General features: G+C 40.8%; 2 protein-coding genes across 7 annotated transcripts in view; one reads left to right on the forward strand and one right to left on the reverse strand.

The window, feature by feature from the left end:
* The first annotated feature begins 6 nt into the window (after window positions 1-6).
* Window positions 7-8,028, forward strand: FAM161B (FAM161 centrosomal protein B). 3 transcript variants are annotated; one of them, XM_009646677.2, is made up of 8 exons: window positions 7-306; window positions 1,498-2,060; window positions 3,801-4,138; window positions 4,540-4,667; window positions 4,960-5,127; window positions 5,621-5,720; window positions 7,111-7,241; window positions 7,474-8,028. In XM_009646677.2, the coding sequence occupies exons 1-8, from the start codon at window positions 158-160 to the stop codon at window positions 7,562-7,564; spliced, it is 1,668 nt and encodes a 555-aa protein (XP_009644972.1). In that variant the 5' UTR covers window positions 7-157; the 3' UTR covers window positions 7,565-8,028. The 3 variants fall into 3 exon arrangements, with proteins under 3 accessions (XP_009644972.1, XP_035757949.1, XP_035757950.1); XM_035902056.1 differs by lacking the exon at window positions 7,474-8,028 and having other exon boundaries at window positions 7,031-7,203; XM_035902057.1 differs by lacking the exons at window positions 5,621-5,720; window positions 7,474-8,028 and having other exon boundaries at window positions 7,031-7,203.
* The window catches only part of ZNF410 (zinc finger protein 410), a 30,454-nt gene continuing 12,638 nt past the window's right edge, over window positions 1,641-19,456 (reverse strand). For 2 of the 4 annotated variants that reach the window (XM_035902058.1, XM_009646676.2), the window contains 8 exons: window positions 18,474-18,609; window positions 17,933-18,166; window positions 17,441-17,632; window positions 16,432-16,591; window positions 15,434-15,615; window positions 12,586-12,675; window positions 11,385-11,510; window positions 9,174-10,822 (listed from right to left, as the gene is read on the reverse strand). In XM_035902058.1, coding sequence (XP_035757951.1) covers window positions 10,638-10,822; window positions 11,385-11,510; window positions 12,586-12,675; window positions 15,434-15,615; window positions 16,432-16,591; window positions 17,441-17,632; window positions 17,933-18,166; window positions 18,474-18,609 — 1,305 coding nt within the window. In that variant the 3' untranslated portion in view covers window positions 9,174-10,637. Of the gene's footprint in view, window positions 1,721-8,038; window positions 8,211-9,053; window positions 9,144-9,173; window positions 10,823-11,384; window positions 11,511-12,585; window positions 12,676-15,433; window positions 15,616-16,431; window positions 16,592-17,440; window positions 17,633-17,932; window positions 18,167-18,473; window positions 18,610-19,456 lie in introns of those variants that run through there. The other 2 variants (XR_004843013.1, XR_004843014.1) reach the window with 2 other exon arrangements.

The raw sequence follows: 19,456 nt of genomic DNA on the forward strand, positions 1-19,456 counted from the left end.
GAGGCCGGGCACGGAGGTTGGGGTCGCACCCCCGAAACGAGCACTTCTCAATTTTTAATTTTTTTTTCTTCCAGGTGACACGGCATCCCTTCAGGCTGTGTAACGGACCAGCTCCTTGTGGAGCGACTGGGCGAGGAGCTGGGAGCGACCTCTCAGGATGGGAGGCCGGCGGTCTCCATTAGAACTGGGCTTACCGCAGCAGGCAAAGTTAAGGGGTGACCTCGGGGTATCCGAAGAGGATGAGGAGCTCGAGGGTTTCAGGCGGGAGGCGGCAGTCCTGCGTGAGAAGCTGTGGGAGGCTCTCAGGTAGGATGGTACCTGGTAAGGATGGCAAAATAGCATGCGGGATTCCCGCCGCTTCTGACCGGCGATGATGCAGAGCGTGAAGTCCCAAGGCGCATGTGTATTAATAGCCACACGCTGGCCACAAACGTGTTCACAGATGGGAGGATGAGGCCAACAGGTGCCCATGTAAGCAGCATTCACATAAAACACAAACAGCACAAATCCCCTTCCTGCTCGTCACCTAATCACGCTTAAATTTCCTAACAGATCACACGTTTCTATCCAGCATCCAGTCTTAAGAGCTGTTGTGTCTCCAACGTCTAGCTCTCAGACCTCTTGTCCTTCTCTGTCGTTAGTCCAGCTTGACATTCACTAGCAGATCACACGCACACACACGCTCTTACAAAGGAAATAATAAGAATAGAAGAACAGACTGCAGCAATCGCTAGCCGAGTGTATTGCCCAGGAGCCTGTTTGTTTACATATGACTTGCACCTTCTGTTTCCCCCCTTTTTCCCATTTTCCTGTTCTTGGTCCACCCTGATCCACCTCGATCCTTCCTTTTACCCACATTTATTCCTTCCCTAAAATATCTCACAAGTCTTACTCAGTTTCACAATCACCCTCAAACATCCTATGAGAAGTTTGGTATTTCAGTAAGACCCGTGATAGTCTTGGGTTTTTTTCTTATTATCAATTATATGGTCTTCTTATCAGCTACAAAGGCGCTAACTGAACCTCTTTGGTGTTGCACTAAAGCAGTTCCTTGCAATGATGCATCAGCATCTTGTGAACTCTGGTATTTGGTAATGTTCGTTAGGATTTGTGCATCTGTGTGCTTAATTTATTGCCTCTCCTGAGTCAGTCTTTTATGTTGAGTAGCTATCAGCAAGATATCCCTAAAGTTGGAACTTTCTGGTTTACCAGTGGCCTTTCTGGCAATAGGGTACTAGCAGCGTAATAAATTGCATTACAAAGCTAAGTAGGCATAATTGCCATTTTATACATGGAAAACAGAAAACAAGCAAAGCTCTGCTCGTGAATGTAGGCCACAAATCAAAATGTAGAGCCTGAGAACGATAAGCCCTAGGCCTGTCTTTTATGAACAGCTCAGCCTGCGGTGTCTTTCTCTCAATCAACAGCACCTTCCCTTCTTTTAATTCTGTTTTTTTAATAATTTCCCTTATTTCCCCTTCATAATGTCTGTCTTAGTCGTACATCTGGTAACAAAAGGCAGTCCAGTTCTTTGATTGACCTCACCTCGGACAGTACCTGGGATCAGCAAAAGCCTCAGTTGTTCCCTAAATCCCGCCTGAGGCCAAAAAGTGCTTCATCTCCCTGGATTCCTTCCATCACCATCCCTCAGCCCTTCGAAATGACACTGCGGGAAGCTCGCAAAAAGTCCCAGTTGATGAAGTCATACATGTTTCTTGAACTAGACAAACAGAGAGACAAAAGGCAAAGCCAGGATGAAGCTGAATGTCAGAAACAATTCCGGGCACAGCCTGTACCTGCCCATGTGTTTCTGCCCCTTTATCAGGAAATAATGGAGCAGAATGAGATTCGCAGGCAAATAGCAACACAGAAAAGAAAGGAGCTGCTACTTTCAACCCAGCGGCCCTTCAGTTTCCTGGAGAAGGAGGAGAAAAAGAAAGAAGCTATCAGACAAAAGTTCCTGGCGGCAGCAACCCTAAAGGAGAGCTCCAAACAGAAGCAAGCCAGTAAAAAAGTTCCTAAATCTACTTATGGTCCACTTCTTGGAGATAAACTCAAAGGTAAAATGCCAAGGCTCTTCCTATAAAAACAATTTCCTGCCTGTCCCTTGCTGTCTCCATGCTGGGAAGTAGGATCATGGCCTGTAGGGCATTACCTGGAGCATAAAGCCAGTATCATTACATCCCCTGTGTTGTCTCATTTCCTGTGTATTGCTAGTCATTACATTTCATCTAGATACCCTTTCAGTAGAGTGTCTTAAATTTAGCAGTCTCATATCTGTGTCAGCAGCAGCAGTTCTGTACTGCTCCCCAGCACACGTGGGTACACTGAGCTCTTCAGACAGATTTCCAAACCCTTTTTGCCCCAAATCATGACAGTTTTGGAATCCTTCCCTGCACTGAATTCCATACCTTTGGTTATGCTAAAGGGATTTAAATGATTTGTGGCACAAACATGAAGATGGATGTAGCGGCAGAAGCATCCAAGGTCCATGCAGTATCTTGGAACCAACAGTTTTACTCCCACCCAAGTCATCTGTGCTGCACAGGACACCTAGGAGAAAAATATTTCCTGAGCCCCAAGCAGGCAATTAGTTTGGTTCTAAGTGATAGAGCAGTAGTCCAGTCTCTCCTGCCATTCTGATGTTTTCAGTTACCTTCCCACTCACTCTCCACCTTCTCATTAAGTGCTGAAACAGGGGAGGTAGGTGCCAGGACCATTCTAGTCAGAGGGACAGCCAAGACAGTATTTTCTGATGCTCGCTTTCCTTCAGATGGCTTAGGCCCTCCAGTTGCAAATTTGAAGAAAGCAGTACAAACTTCACACTTGAATACAGGAACTAAACCAGTCCTTGATAATCCTTATTGCTTTTCTCACCCTTTTCTATTTTTTTTTTTCTTTACTGTTTCCCACTGATTTCTTCTGGAGTGTACACCAGTTCAGTTTTCTGATGAAAACTGATTAGATTATATTAGAAAGGTAAAAGAAAGCAAAGGACAACCCACTGTTCTATTTCTGTGTGGTATATTAGAAGGGAGGAAGAATGAACATTTCATACCCCAGTCAATGCAAACTTATAAATAGACTCTAAAAAGTCTTATTTTGCAAAGAGCAGTATTGATTTTTTTTTCCCAAAAGCGAAAAAAAACCCCAAAACGCACAGCCAACTGTTTGCCTGCATTTTCTTAAGTATTTAGTGCTGCAAAGGAAAGGACTCAGTTTAATGTTATTTGTGTTCCCCTGAAACACATTCTTATTATGGAAAGTTTGTCACAGAAGTCACAAGATGCGATCCATCCACCAAATGCTTCTTACTTAAAAACATCTTTTTCAATATAGACAAACACTGCTGGATATTACGCAGAAAAGCCATCATCCATTTCAAGCCCCTTTGGATCACACAGCCAACATAATGACATAAAGTTCCATAAGAAAAGTGTGAACCTTGATTAACACAACATGTGTGCAAGACAAAGGGCAAGAGTTATCTGGTATGCCTAAGAACAGGAATAGGAGGAGAAGGCTTGTTGAGTAACTTACTCCGATAAGTGAAAGAGGTATCTAGAGATTAATGCCTAAAAAAGAGACTCTACCATGTGTTTTCCGGTATCTGTGAATTTTTTGTCCTGGGAGGCAGAGGAGAGAGAGGCTGGAAAGTGGGGAAAGAGAACACAGGATGTCTGGTCTCTCCTATACGTGTAGCTGCCATCATAAAGAAAAGTTTATAGAGTTGTGCAGTGGCAATTTCACAGCCTTTTATGTCACTCATTATTCTCATTGCTCTGCTTTTGATTCATTAGAAGCTGAACTCTACAGAGAAGTCCGCATTCAAATGAGAGCCAAGGATTTGCTTGAGAGCTCTGTGGCTCTTATAGATACTAGCAACTGTCGGAGGGAGCCTCAGACCCGAACTGCCACTAAAACTAAGCAGGAGAGACTTGGCTTCTTGCAGGACAAAAGTTTCAGCTTCAAGCCAAGGATTAATCCGACAATTCCAGATTTTGAAGGACTTTACTGGGCATTTCAGAGGGAAGCAGTAAGGAGACAAGAAATCAAAGAGGCAACTCGTAATAAGCCATTCAAGCTAAGAACCTCCAATCTCCGTGGCAGGCAGAGGCAGGCTAATGAAAAGATAAAGGTGAGATGACTGGATATTTCTGGTACTGCTTTCTCTGATCAAGATACCAACCTCTTAAATTTATAGCATTTTTATGGTTTATAGCATTTATATGGATGGTTAATGTCCTGTGACCTCTGCCCTTGTCTTGGGAGTACTGTGGAGTTCTAGGACAAGCCAGAAAACAAAATCCTACGCAAAGAGATGAACTATGACAGCTAAGGCTCAGCCACCCTTTCATATTCCTAATCACGTCTTCTTCCCCTCATCCCTCAGCCCCTTCCCATGTCAATCCCTACTGATGGAAGAGAGAAGAATGACAGCATTGCCCACATACCCCAACTGTTCCCTTTGATAGACAAAGAACAGAGGAGATTCTGTACTGTGAACAAATACGCTGAATGAAGTTCCATTTTTTTCAGGATTCTCAGCAACTTTCCAAGGTTTCACTGCAAAAAAGTCATTCTCTGACCGGACTTTCCGCCCTCTCTTCCAACACCCTTCCAGTGCATATTACAGATGCAACTAGAAAAAGGGAATCTGCTATTAGGTAAGTAGAAAAGTTTGTCTACAAGACCATACATCAACTAACGACCAAAATGGAGGAAAAAATGTCAATGTTTTCCCTCATCATATCAACTACATCAACAATATTTTTCCTAAATGTTTCTCTGTCTTCCCTTTTGCTAATTCTTGTCCTGCCTCCCGGTTGATTTGGGAGCTGCACATTCGTATGTCTGAAATTTTGCTTTTCTCCTTAGGGGATTACAAAAGTGAAATTCCCTGCTAGCATGTAGTCTGGCAGTCTTAAGTGAGATCATTAATAACTTTTTTCTATATAGATACTCCCAAGAAAATAAAAAGGAAGGGGCCAAAGAAGGAATTTATTGGCTGGACAAACACAAAAAGAAATGTCAAGCTATCCAAAAGTCAGTGAACAGCCGAGCAAAAGCCCTGGATCCGCATAAAAGTCTGGAGGAAACATACAAGGAGAAGTTGAAACAGAACTGGTCAGTATCCTATTCTCTGCACAGAAATAACCATTTGCTCTACTACCTGGGGATCATCAGATAAATCTTTAGGAGGAATTTGGTCTAAGAATGTTCCTAACCAAACTATTTTGACTGTCGTACCCATTCCACATTCATTTGGATTTCTTGACAATGCTGCACTACTCTTTCCATACAGAACGGTTTCCTTTAGATTAACATTTGCAGAAACTGATTTGTACAAATAAGCCAACTGAAATGTGTTATTTGGTAAAGCACACACAGGACATGATTTTCTAAAAATGTGAACACTGGCCCTCTGCCTACGCTCTAGCAGTAAAGCTTTGCTAATGGGTCTGTAACTTGCCAGCGATAGCCATGTTTTGCCCAACATTCGGAATCAAGACAATTCCCAGAACTATTTAAAGGACAAAACAATTATTGAGAATTCCTTGCTCCTGACCAGCTACAGTCAGAAGGAACCTGTATTAGACAGGGAACTTTTCCATTTCAGGCAAAATATGAGAGAGAGAACAAAGGAATACAGAAAGGAGCTGGAAGAAATGCAGCTGCGAGTCAAGAACAGACCATACCTCTTTGAACAGGTCACCAAGGTAACTGGTCGAAGTTCCAGAATATTTCTGGGTGACAGGACACATTGTCTTTCATTTAAGACAGGCATTAATTCATGGATAAGAAGGTGCAAATGGTTGCATAGTCTCTTGACTACACTAAAAATAACACCTGGAAGGACACCAAAGAATAATTTAAATTCCTTCCCACCACTTGAAAAAACATTCAGACTTATTTCTTGGTTGTAGAGCTTCCCAGTCCCTAGTATGTATTGCAATCAAAATACATGGTCTGATCAAAATTAAGGCCTTACCACATCGGAAATTATATGAATACCTATTCTGTACCTGAATACCATTGCCTACAGTCTAGAAAATTTAACCTTTTTTTTCTTAAAACCCTCTCCAGTTGAGCACTTCTTCTTTGTATCTCTAGTGCTACTAGAAAAACATTAATGACAGTTTTGTCGCTTATATCATCTGCAAGCTCTGCTACCTGGGGTTGTGTTCAGCACATCTCATCTATCACTCAGCACCATCTGCAAATCCATATTGCACTTGAGGTGTAGATACAATCTTTACTCCCTACAAGGTATCTTTTTCCTTGGGTTTTCTCTTTCAGTTCTGTCTCCTTGCAGGGATGATACCTGATTAGAGACATAGTGACAATAGATTGACAACATGCTGATTTAAGATTTCTCAGTAGAAAGTACTCTCCTGGGTCAGACTTTCTGTTCAGCTTAATTGAAGGAGAGAACACATTTGTATGATGAATATTGGTAACCAGTTGCCAGGTGCATAAGAATTCACCAGCATTGATAGCATTCACTCACGGTGAGACAAGATTTCTATCCTTCCACACAGAATACTTTAATCTCTAGGAACTGGCCAGTCCTGCTGGAAAACTGTTACCTCAGACTACATTAATTTGCAAGGTTTGTTTGGAGGCAGTGAGGATATAGGATCCAGGATGCTTGGATTTCCGTTTCTTGAAGATGAGCTGATATGAAGCTATTTCACAGGTGCTGTCTGTTTATTGAACTCTGCTGTGGTTAGTGCTTAAAAATTACAAGCAAACGTACTTCCAGAATTTCTCACAGTCCTTTTTTGGCACATATTCTCAATTTGAGTGTCAGAGTCAGGACTTGGACACAAGTATGCTAGTCTGGTAAGACTGGAATGCTGTAAAAGCAGGAGAACAGAAGGAAGAAAAAAAAAGAACAGAAGCAGGGAAAGGTGAGCTCTGGCTTTGAGAGATGTGAGACATTCTCCTAGTATTCGGGCTTGGTACTATACTGTATGGATGACAAAAATTCTGCATGGGGTCTTTGCTGTCCTCTTGTTCTCATTAGGAGTGCCAGCCATGAACTTTAAGACCATTATGGGGAAGCCCCAGTTCTACGTGCTTACTGTTTAAGTTTCGATTTCATAGCATGATGCTCGTCAAGGAGCAGAGCGTCGCTACAGACACACCCTCCAGCAGGTTGGGCTAAGTGAAGAATTTGTAAGGGAAAAAGGGAAAGATGCCACTGGCTTGCTGGAAGAAGAATCTGACGTTCACAGGTAATAAAAACAGTACAGTACAGCTCTTTTGCCTTTCAGTAGAAATATTTCCCTTATTCATGAAAACATTCCAGTTTTGTGCACGCAAAATTAAATCAGCTTCACTCTTATTAAGCATCATGGCTTCTCTGTCTTAACTCCTGTGACTGCACTCTATTTCTTATGCATGGGGCAAAGCAGCAAGTAAGCACTGCAAACCACTTCTGGTATTAGACAATCACTATTTCTGCAGAGCACCCAAGCCTCGGGGTGAAAAGGACGACTGTACTGTACAGGAAGGAGAACCTCAAGAGGAACAGAGAAGAAAGGAAATGGCAACATGAGATCTAGCAGAAGAATCCATTGATCATCCCTTGATCTTTTTTAATTCAAGATTTTCCACGTTAAACCTTGGGAACTTTCTGGTTTAGGCTGACACTTAAGAATTGCTCTGAGTGAGTGAGATGTGAGAACTTAGTAAAGGAAAAAAAGACCAACTGTTGTTTAGAGCATGTCTTGTACAACCCAGCAAACCCTGCAGCCTTCACAAGTGTTCCATGTGTGAGCCATTTCTCTTTCTTTAATGGGCAACAAAACAAGTTAAAAAGGTTGAAGCACTATCTTTGGATAACAGTAGATACAAGAGATTGAGGAGGTACATCCTCTAGTGTCAGCTCCTTGTGTTCGTGCCACAGAAGTACACAGAAAGGGGAGAGTGCCTTTCAGTGTGCTAAACCTTGGTTTACACATATATGTGGTAGAATGCTTTTAAACAAGGTACTTCTAAAAAAAAAAAAAAATTGCAAGATTTGACCTACCTTGGGAGAAGACTCAGAGGGAAGTTCTCCTCTGGTGTTAACTCTTCATTCACTCATTACCAGCTCTGCTCCTTCCTCCCATTAGGAAGAAGCAATAGTCTTTCTATATTAAAATATCTCCCATACTTCATTACTTGAAATGTTTTTAACATCTAAAGGTCATTGATTTGGCCTGAAAAACAACCAAAATTATGAAGAAGATTGTAATTAACCAATGCATCACTTGAATTGCTGTTGTCCTAATTCCACAATTACTGTGATAGCAAAGATGGACTTTGGTGGAAGAAAGATTAGGGATTACCTGTCAGCATGTTGCACTGAAATGCCTGGGGCATCTTAAATGGTATAGTTCACATATTAGTGATCTTCCTTTACCTGACAGTAGTAACAACCTCAAAAGCACAAACCCCTACCACCTGGAATGTTTTCTGAGAATGATGGTGTCAAAGCACTTTGAGATTAAAAGATTTTTAAGTGGCTATCAGTGTTTCTGCATTGTCTGATTTCTTTATCAATCATCTTTTCCTCACTTTTTAAATGGAAGCTGTGTCTCTTCATCTTCGTTACCTCAATCCATTTCTCCTTACACTGTAACAACAGCAGCTCATCATCTAATCAGAAATACAGTACCTGTAAGAGCTACCACATAAAACTGAGGTCATGACATTTTTGACCACAACAAAGTACTAGATCTGAGAATTTATGGCCCCGGGGTTTCAGGCTGCTATGTTACCCTTCCACAGAGATCAGTTCATGCTGATACATAGCTGAATGCATTGGGTTGCAGCAGTCCTGCTCACTGACCCAAAGAATCTCCAACAAATCTACATTTAGGCTGGTATTTTTCCTTTTTTTCTTCCTTTTCCAGTTGAAGAGCTTTCTACACAATGCGTCTGCTGAGTGCTGTGTCACAGACTGAATTGCAGCCCTTCGCTAGTGAAATTCCCAATGGGTTGGAAATACTTCCTTCGTGGTAAAGGCTTTCCACGCTGAGAAGAGGCTTAAGCACCTGGGAGGGTTCAAGGAAGGCCGTTATCAGTGTACCATTTTCTACAGAGGTTTAATTGCGTAGGACACACAAAGGCTGTTCTTTCTCCTGTATCCCCTGGAAAAGAGCAGTGATGTAATCAGACTGTCACCATGCCTTGTCACACTGAAAGAGACAGGAAAGAAGATTTCTTCCATGGTCTGAGTCTGTGGCCTAATTCCCACTGAGCTTGTATGGATATATCTGGAGCAGCAGGAGGGAAATTTTCATACATACATTTTAACGGGTATTTACTAAAACTGCTATTTTCCATAATAATACTTGATGATGCTGGAAAAAGAAATTTCTAAGTATGTGAAGTGTAAAGAAAAACCTTGAGAAAGGAGGAACAAAGGCTTGACTTTAAATTAATATATGATATTATGCCATATTCCTTTAACAAATACTAAGGTGGCATGCATGAATACAGTAGCAGATAAATCCAAGTCTCAATATTGGTCCCTAAGCAGAAATTGCTGAAATGGTGATGAAAGTAAAAGCATCAAACTAAGTAACTGAAACTCACGAGCACCTTTCTTGCTAAGTAAGGTGCTGTTCTGAAAGTAGGATTACATTTCTGTAATCCTAAAAGAGATTTGTAATATCTTAATCTATCTCAAAAATGCTATGGAAATAAAGAATTTCCACTTTTGCTCTGGATTTTTGCATTTTATGGGAAGATTTTGTTACTTTTAGTTAAAAGAATTACAGCCTGTTCAGCTGACCTATAAAAATACTGTAGTAAAGAGGACATCTCACTAGAGCATCTCCCATCAATTTATGAGATGGTAGCCAAACCACCTCAGATCCTGATTCACAGGTACCTGGTGGAGCTTCTGCAAGAGCCTCCAAATTACAATACCTTTAATGACAGCAGCACTACCTTTACATTCAGCTAGGAAGCAATATAAATTAAAAGCATTCTCTTCCCATCAGACCTGTTGCAGACACATAGTATCTTAGCAAAACTCTGCATTCTTAATAATCCCAACTCTGAAGAAACCCCTTAAAAAAAATTCAAAACATCTGCATGGTAGACTCATTGAAAGAGCTTGACATACCAAACAAATTTTGGAGGAAAATGTGGCTGGGGAAAGCAGGAAAAGAACACAGCAAATGTAGTTAAATGATATCAAGTAGTACATTTATTTCAGATAGTAAGTCAGCTTCTGACAGTGAGATGTATTAGAATATAGTCTCTGAAGGTAAAGGATGGAAGGAAGGCCTGTTGCTCAAGAGACTGAATGTTTGTACAGTGCCTAGCACAATGAGGTCCTGGTCCTTAACTGGGGCTTCTAGATGCTCCAGCAAAACAAACGCGTTAGGCTTTAGGAGAATGGACTGCATAAACAGTTTTGAAATGGCGTTCCATGACATGGGCTAAATGACACCTAAGCAGCAGACTTCACCTTTTAAGCTCTGCAAGAGAGAAACTTGGTCCGGTAGGTCTTCTCCAGCTCCAGTTTTATGGTTCATTCTCCATCTACCCACCCGCTCAGTTCACAGTTAAAGCAATGTTCACTCATCCCACCGCAACATGGAGAGCCTCTAGGAGGAGTGATCGATCCCGCTTCAGTCACCACATATAAGAGGGCGGAAAAAAGAGCAGCTGGTCTCACCCTCCTCTACTCCAATAATAGACTCTGTGTCTGGCAGGTGCAGAGACTCAACACCAAGGCTGGGCTGAGAGTTCATGGAGATGAGATTCTTACTATGCACTGTAGATTCTTCCAGCAAACTGCTGCCCATCAGTGACTCTATTGTGGGAAAAAAAAGGGTAAACCAAAAATCTCATGATGTAGTGATACTGCAGTATACGATACAATCTGTGCCTGCCTCCAAGTCACATCGACTTCTTCCCTAGACATCTACTTTGTCCATTCCTACTCTTTGGGCATCCAGCGCTCCAATGGATGGCAACTTTTGCATTTACTGTTTTGAGCCTTAGTACGGCAGGATCTCATGCAGGCTTGGCTTTCTCTTTAAGTAATTCACATTGCATAGAAAACCAGGCTCCTTACAACAAGAATACATAATGAAGGGCACAAATTCCATGTGAAAAAAAGATACCAGGTTCATATCAATTTTTAAAACAATAAACCTATCTGCCCCTTGACCACAATACAGAAATATGCCTCTGTCTTCTATCCTAGGGAAGGGGAAGGTGAGCAATCCATCCTCATCTCCAAGAGGAACAGTCTTTTATTCCTCACTGGCTTGTGGTCTCGAATTTTCAGGACAAACATCTTCCCTTCTCTTCAACCATCCACTAATTCTTTCCTGCCTTCTCCCCCACAGAGAGTGCCTTCCCTTCCTTACCTGGCTGTTCTCGCTCTCTGCTGCCAGCTGTTCCAATTCGGGAGTGGTGTTTCCTCATATGCACATTTCTGCTACCACTCTGGGAGAATGTCTTCCCACAAATTTGGCACTGATGGGGCTTCACTCCTTGGAGTAGAAGGGAGAAAAAATATCCCAAGAATTACTAAGTTAGGAATAAAGACCTCATCGACCAAGAAGCCAATAATACTGTTTTGAAATGGCTGTTGACCACCACTGGTGCTAATTATCAGTGAAAAAAAAAAGCACAAATTAGAAACATTCCTGTTTCCTGGAGAGCAGTAAGCTTCCAGAACAGAAGAGTTTTAGGTATCAGTATTGCCAGCTGTTGGACATCTCATGTTTGAAGAGTAATATAAAGTCTTCAAGTCTGATTTATGAGAGGGAGCAAGTTATTTGGAATCTCTTACTCAGTGACATGGAAATATTTGATGTCCCATACCTAGAATAAAATGACCAAATGCAAGGAAGCAGAGGCAAGGACTCTATCTCCAGCCATCCCACAACAAACTACAGCACCTGGTTTACATTACTGAATGGAGACTGGATGATGGCTTGTCACTGTGAAAGGATTTCCATGTTACAGAGCAGTCTACCATTTTCACAGTACAAGAAGTATTATGTCCATACATGTGAGCTCAATAGCATGGAAGCCAAGGAGACAGGAAAGAAAAAGCGTGGAGAACTTGGGTAATCCCACAATCAAAACAGAAGGCAGAAGCTTTGAAACACTTGTGAAATACATTTCCATCTAATGCTTTGTCCAATTACAAGTATGTAGTATTAAAAAATAAAGGAAAAGCCTGTCTATGGCAGAAACCCACTCATAAGAGATTTCAGGTTTGAATGGCTTTGATCAATACACAGAGGTGCTAGATTCTCTCTTTTAAATAAAAAAAAAGGCAGCTATGAATCAGATACTCAAACTTCATGACATTTTAGAAACAATTTAGAAAATAAGTTTAAAAAATGTAATTTGAATTTAGAAACATAAAATTTAGAAACAGAAACAACAGAAAAGATTAAAGTGTACAGGCTACAGGCACCACAAAGGAAGTCGTGAAACACTGTGACCAGAAGTCCTGTAGAAACCAGGGGACTTTTCTTAAGGAAATCTAAACAAAGTCCTACAACACAGATCTTTTCTCAGATAGGTCACAGAATGTCAAGTGAAAACTCTTACCTGAGTGGACAACCAAATGTTTCCGAAGGCTGGAGTATTCGGCAAAGGAGCGACCACATCCCTGTGCCTCACACAGAAAGGGTTTTTCTCCTACAAGGGAAAAGGAAGTTCTTAGATTTTGGGATTGCAACATGATCTGATTGCCGAAGTCCCTCTGAAGATTTCTATCCCATTTTTCCTTTTGGCCTCACATGCAACGAAGTTCAACAGAAATTACACACATGCTTCCTAAGGCTTTTAGGGCATCTCTTCATCAGCTTTCAAGAGGAAACACTGACAATCTTTCTGAAATGTTCTTAGATCATCATTTACTGAAAGCAAAGCAAGGTCCACTGTTTCTAAACAGATCTTCCAAGTATATAAATACCAAAAGAGTAACATAAAAGTGCCTGGACTATGACATATCTTCTACATGGAGTTCTGAACAACAAGCTCTCTGCTTCACACACTCCCAGGATCCTGTTCATTTTCAGCCTCTCAGTGCCAAAAATCCCATTAACTATATTTCCCTTCATATCAGATTCTATACTTTGTTTCAGATCAGGCTGAACTTGGCAAAATCCTATGAGAGATGTGTCATTCATTTATATTTATGTGTGGAGGAACAGTAACTCAAGGCACAATTTGTTCTCATGGGCTGAAATTTGTTATTTTTATGTAACTCCACAGCTATTTTTGTATTTGTCTAAATGATGATAAACTGGGAGGTGACCACACTAATGCAGTGCAATATAATACAATTAATCTGTTCTAAACACCCTCTTAATAAAGGCTTAAATAAAACTAGAGGTAACTTTTGCCTGCAACATTCCACTAAAGAACTCAGTATACCACGTTTAACACTATGATTGCAAGTCTTTAACTAGACTACTGCATCAGAGTAACAGCGAGTCCACAGGAGATCAAGCAAGCTGTTTTAGCTATTTTATTGCCTAACATATACATAGTTCTTTCAGAGTAAACTTGTTTTTGAAGTTGTTTCTACTGTGATTTTGCCTTTAGAAGTCCCCTCCCTACAGTTCATTTCTCAGCTTCCTATCTGCTATAGCATTCAACAGATCTCAACAAAAGGGATCAACACAGCACGTTCTGATTGGTGTTAACAAAGCTGAAGTATGTGGCAGATTCTCAAACACTGATTATACCTTCTGCCTTGTCAGAAATATTTAAAACTTGGCAAGAAGGAAGAAAAACTACCATTGGCAAAAATAGCAGCGCAGAGTTTCATCTCTAAGAAACCCTAGATCTACTTACACCTGCAGTTTTATAACACCTTTGGTCTGATCAAACTCTTAATTGCACATTAGCAATTTGCAGTTAAGGAAGTTATTATTCACTCCTCTGGAAGCTACTACTCTGTTGGTTGCAGAACACTCAATCTGTCATGGAGGATTGTGCATGTGTCAGCTGGGCCTATTAACTTTATCTGTGCCTTGGCTGGGAGCTTTAAGTGCAAGAGACAACTGTAAAAAACATGGCTGCTGTTACTACACATTCAAAATTTTATTATTGGTATGTATAATTTTTAACTGCATCCCAACATCTGCCCCCAAACCGTGTGTTCTAGCTAGACTGCAAATTCTTTAAAATAGCAACCTTTTTCCATGTGTATCTACAAAGTACATACCATACGGTAGTGTTTAAGTAAGGCAGAAGGCATAAACAGCTGCTGGCAGCCCACATAATCTGCGATTTCATTTTACTAGAGAGGCCTTGTGCTCTCACAGTTGTCAAGGTTATTTTGAAATGTTAACCAACTGTAATGCAATGCGGCCTTCCTAGGTCATCGGGGAATCTCTAACAATATTCTGAGAGGCTTGAACCAGGCCATTTGTTTAAGTGGTGTGATGACCCTGAGGCTTAAAAAACAAGCAAACAAAACCACCAGAATGTTCACCATGAACTTTGCTAACTACTAAATTGCTGATCATCTCAGCAGTAACTTGTGTGCCTCTCTCAAACAACTCTCTAGGATAAAAACACCTAAAGCACTTTATGCTGCTGTCAAGACTGCCTGGTACACCAAATTCTAAACATATTGACAAAGCAGGTTCAAATTCTCAAGAGGAGACAGCATAAACAAACCGTGTATAAAATACAGCACTATGAAATAAAGGTTCTTGTTTTATTCAATATAAAAAGCTGAGCATGAGTTAAGAGTACATAGGCTCCAGCATATGGTAACATCCCAAATTAGCATTAGCACAAACAGAGCAGTTTGCATGCCAAAATGCTGTCTTCTAATTATTGTCTTTTTCTACTAGACTTTGCTACTATACTTTTGCTACTCATTCCACTGTATTCCTCACTTCCCTGAATTTCCCAAATGTAATCACTCTGCAAGCAGCATAGGTAACATAAGCTAGTCAGACTCAGCCAGATGTCAGTACAGCTACCATGTCCACCAGGATGCCACACTGGAGAAATATCTAAGCTATTGTGCCTTTCAGGAATTCAAAATAGCTTCTTTATAAAAAAACAATTACAGCAGCTGAGTCTGCTAACTATGCCCTTGGGAATAGTCCAGTTTCTCCCTAAAACAACACACACCACTCCCTCCATCAAACAACTTTGGGGGGGGCAGAGAATCTTCAGAGCAGGGGTCCAAGCAGAGTACAGCATCACCATACAGTACTGGAAGGGTGAACCCTGTCTGGAATTATACAGGATGGTAAAGGGGATAATCAGTTGATTAATTTAACCTATAGATCAATGTGAATTGATAGAAAAGGGACGTTCATGAAGGGCAGATACAAACAACATAATATTCTTAAAAGTTTGAGGAGGTTTATTCCTCAGTAAAGACTCCACCTCTGCAGACCACAAATAGGTGAGGTCTAAAACACACCAGTGTGAATTCGTAGGTGGTTCTTCAGATTTCCAGCTGTTGTGAACTGTTTCCCACAGCCCAGCTCCGTGCACACGAAGGGTTTTTCACCATTGTGAGTTCTCATGTGCACCTTCAACCTCTGCAACACGTAGAAACTTTTTCCACAGCCTTCTGCTGGGCAGGTGAAGGAGCGGTCGTTCCTGGAAATCAGCAAAATAGCTGTTTCATTACCAGTACTGCAATGTCTTTTTCATGAACACTCAACTTCTTTTTTTGATTAAATAAAAAGGAGAAACATTTAAACCAAAATTAATTGTATCAGAAAACAGAGAGAGTCAACCAAAGTGAGTGACCTGAGTCCTAAGGAACTAGAGTCTGTGTGGTCGACTGGAAGAATCTGTTCAGATAATATCTTTTTATCACATTACCTTGCCTACTCCCTACCCAGCATGACTTAGTAAACCACTGCAACAGATTATATAGGAATGCTGTGGAATTTCAGTCACTGGAGGATCAAAAATGACTGTACGTGTACACGTAACATCTGCAATTACTGCCAGCCCTGTCTCAGGGCAAGATGATGGGCTCACGTCTATTGGAGTCCTTCCCAGTTTTTAAGCTTCTCATCTACAATTTACCTTAGACTGCCAATTTCTTAGCTAAAAAAGATTAGGATCATTTGTTAGAGCAAGCAACTTTGTTAAGGATATCTAAAAACACAATAGCATCCTACAAGTTCTAATCTTTGCTATACCACAGAAGCGATACTGACGCTCTTTATTGAGCACCTGTTAAAATACAAATATTCTAAACCAAACACTAACAAGGACTCGCAAAAATAATCTAAATCTGGTCAAAGTGTTTCAACATAAATGATCTAAAGCAAGCAACAGGCCTAGTATTTCTAAAAGTAATACCAGGTTTTCACAGTTTGTTGATGTCAAAAACTAATGCTGTCTTAAACACAGAGCACAGGTTTTCAAAGTCATGACAACATACAGCTTTATTCTGCTCACCGGTGTGTTTTCAGATGATACTTGAAGTGAGCTGGCCACACAAATGTCCGATCACAGCCCTCAACTGTGCACTTCAGCTTCCTTTCCACACGAGATAGATGAGGAATGGGGCTAGAGTCTTTCGGCTGCCCATCTCCTGAGCAAAGATGAACATTTTCACCTGGAAGAAAAAGCCCAGCAAAATCTAAAAAAGATACAGATTGCTATAATATATCAAAATTAATACATAAGAACTGCATCATATATGATAAAGGAACGCAAAGCAGGTATATGCCTGGCTACTAATTGTTCACCAAGTCCTACATGCTGCTGCCTAGCCCATAACAGGAATCAGACACAGATTTGCAAACTTTACCAGGCCCATACACTATTCCCAACAAGCTACCTGGATCAGATCAGCTGCTACTGATGAGGCTTATCACAAAACGAATAGAAAGCCAATGCATCAAAAATTGTAAAAATGTTCTCTATATAAATATCAACCAACCAATTTTAAGTATTAGCCAGGATACCTATTTTTAAAAACGCTTTAGCTAAAAATGAGATATTGCATTTCTTCCCAATTATTTATTAAAATAATTAAGTCAAAAGCATGTGACTAAATCCATTTATGTATTCTCCAGAAAGCTGATCTCCAAACCCAGTGGAGCTAAGAAGAAAGTATGAATTACAGTATGCATTAAAAGCAGACACTTGAAAGTGAAAATGAAAGCTGAAATACAAGCAGCTGCAGTCAGAAAGATGTCCTTTACATGTACCAGAGAACATGCGGACTACAATGGAACTGCTGGCTCAACTGAAGTTCATTCCCTAAGAAAAACTGAAGAGACTATTTATACTGCAGAAAAATTACATGACTGTTCTGTATAATTATGTCACTGATGATTTGAAGACAGATCAGAATAGATTAAAAGCAAGAGAGCGTGAAAGAGAGAGGAAGAAATAAGCTGAAGCTAGGGGCCTTGCATGGAACATTCAACTTTTGAGACAGAAGCAAGGGATTTCCTACCATTATTGCTTGCTTTGGCATTCTTAGCGAGCTGTGCCCGAGTGGCAGCAATTAAACTGTCATGGGCCAATTCTTGCACTCGTAGGAACCACGGGGTACTGCTGTCTGTGCTATCATGAGAGAGAAAGTCATTCCCAGAATCTTCTGCTTCATCTTGAACAAACACCAAGTGCTCTGCTGGAGACCCCAGCCCTGGAAAAGAAGACGACTTCGTGAAACAGAAGGATAATGTAACAGAGGGAAATTTCTTTTGCTTCCCCAAGAGGCTAGTATTCATGGCATAGATGCAATAGCTGCACTGAAAATGTCTTCACTGACCTCTACATTGTAGGAAGCTGTTGATGATTAAATGCTCCTGAAATATCCAATAATGCCCAGCAAATTTCGTGATCTTTCCCCTTCATAAGCAGCAGGGACAGAGTTGTACTTGTATCTCCTGCATTCTGTTGTCTGAGACATATCCAGCCAGATGACAAACAGAAGGAGAATTACCTGCTCTTGTTAGGTTGAGAAGAATAAATGAAGTGCTGTCACTGGGCTGGAGGTCTTGCAATAAACTGGAAGTCTCTGGAGTTGACAGAAGTTCAGATGGTTTCTGTACATTCTGTGCCCTTGTTTCCTCTCCATCAGGGCCCACATTTACCTGGAGACTTCTCAAGACAGCAGATGAAGAAACATCTTTGGAAGAATTAGTGTGACTTGGAGAAGTGAGATCTCTTTCATCATCTAGCGAAGAAAGTAAAACCAGAGTAAATAAAAGCACACTATGACTGAAAGATAAAGCGCACTATGACTAAAAGATACCTGTGAAGTTATTTTTCTAGAAAAAATACAGAACTTGAGAGATTGGAGGACAAAGGAATTTTCTAATTAGTCGGACTTCATTGTTAAATGAGAAAAGTTTCAGTCACCCTTCTGAACTTGTTCCTCCACCCCTCAATGCCTTATCAGCAAGAGGCAGTGCGTCACAGTGGCGCAGTAAAGACAGCTGTATGAAGGGCACGCTCACAGAGATCTGCCACATAGGTTTTACCTGGCAACATGAGTCTGTTGCATTCTGAGGTCTCAGTAACAGGAAGGAGAGAAAGACAGGTGATGTCTTTTGGTTCTGACTCCACCAGCCCTTGCCCCAGTGGAATAGAAGTATTCTGAACAAACTGAACCAGCAGCTGAAAAAAAGATACTGATGATTAGGTCAAGAGCAGCACCAATCATTTCAAAAGGTACCAAACCCAGTCCATTACCCCCTACGGTCTTGTAAGAGACACTGAATACAATCTCATGAATACACATCGAAGTAAATGGAAGCTTTTCTATTTACATTAATGTCAAAGAAGGAACTGTTTGTCATCCTTTCTTTAACATACAATAAACAGCTCTGGATCATTGCAGACTACTCTGAAGGCTACTTAGCCTATATTCCTTTTTAATTAATCTTTTACCAAGATAAATTTACCAACATATGCCATGTTTTTAAGGCATATATTCCTTTTTAATTAATCTTTTACGGCTTGATACTTTACTATCTCTAACCTTCCAAGTAAATGTTTTCCACGCTCAGCCTTTGGTACAGGTATTTTTTTAAACCATTGTCTTTAAATACTTAGCTGAAAGGAAGTTGGTCTTTTTAAAATAAAAAAAGCAAGCAGAAGACTAATTGCAAAGATGTCTAGCTAATGGCTATTCAAAATAGGCAGATAATGATCAGAGGAACAAAGCTGGGATATGACAAGGGGGAGAACACAGAAAGACTTACCTATCCAAATCAGCTACTCCTACCACCATCAAAGATGGACAAGTAAAGCCATTGTCCTTAGTGTGAAACCCACCCACTAAGGGGATTCAACAGAAGAAACCTGCTCCAGATCAGCAAAATAAAGGGGGACTATTGCATAAAGAGATATAGGACTTATACTGGGAGGCATTCCCTGGAAAGGACTTTGGGACTGAACAAGAGATCTGGGGGGTTGTACAGGACTTACTATGCATTGTTTAAGGGAAAGGCCAAAGGCAGGA

Source organism: Egretta garzetta, unplaced genomic scaffold (genome assembly GCF_000687185.1).
Source record: "Egretta garzetta isolate BGI_Z169 unplaced genomic scaffold, ASM68718v1 scaffold79, whole genome shotgun sequence".
In the NCBI taxonomy this organism is placed as follows: Eukaryota; Metazoa; Chordata; class Aves; order Pelecaniformes; family Ardeidae; genus Egretta; species Egretta garzetta.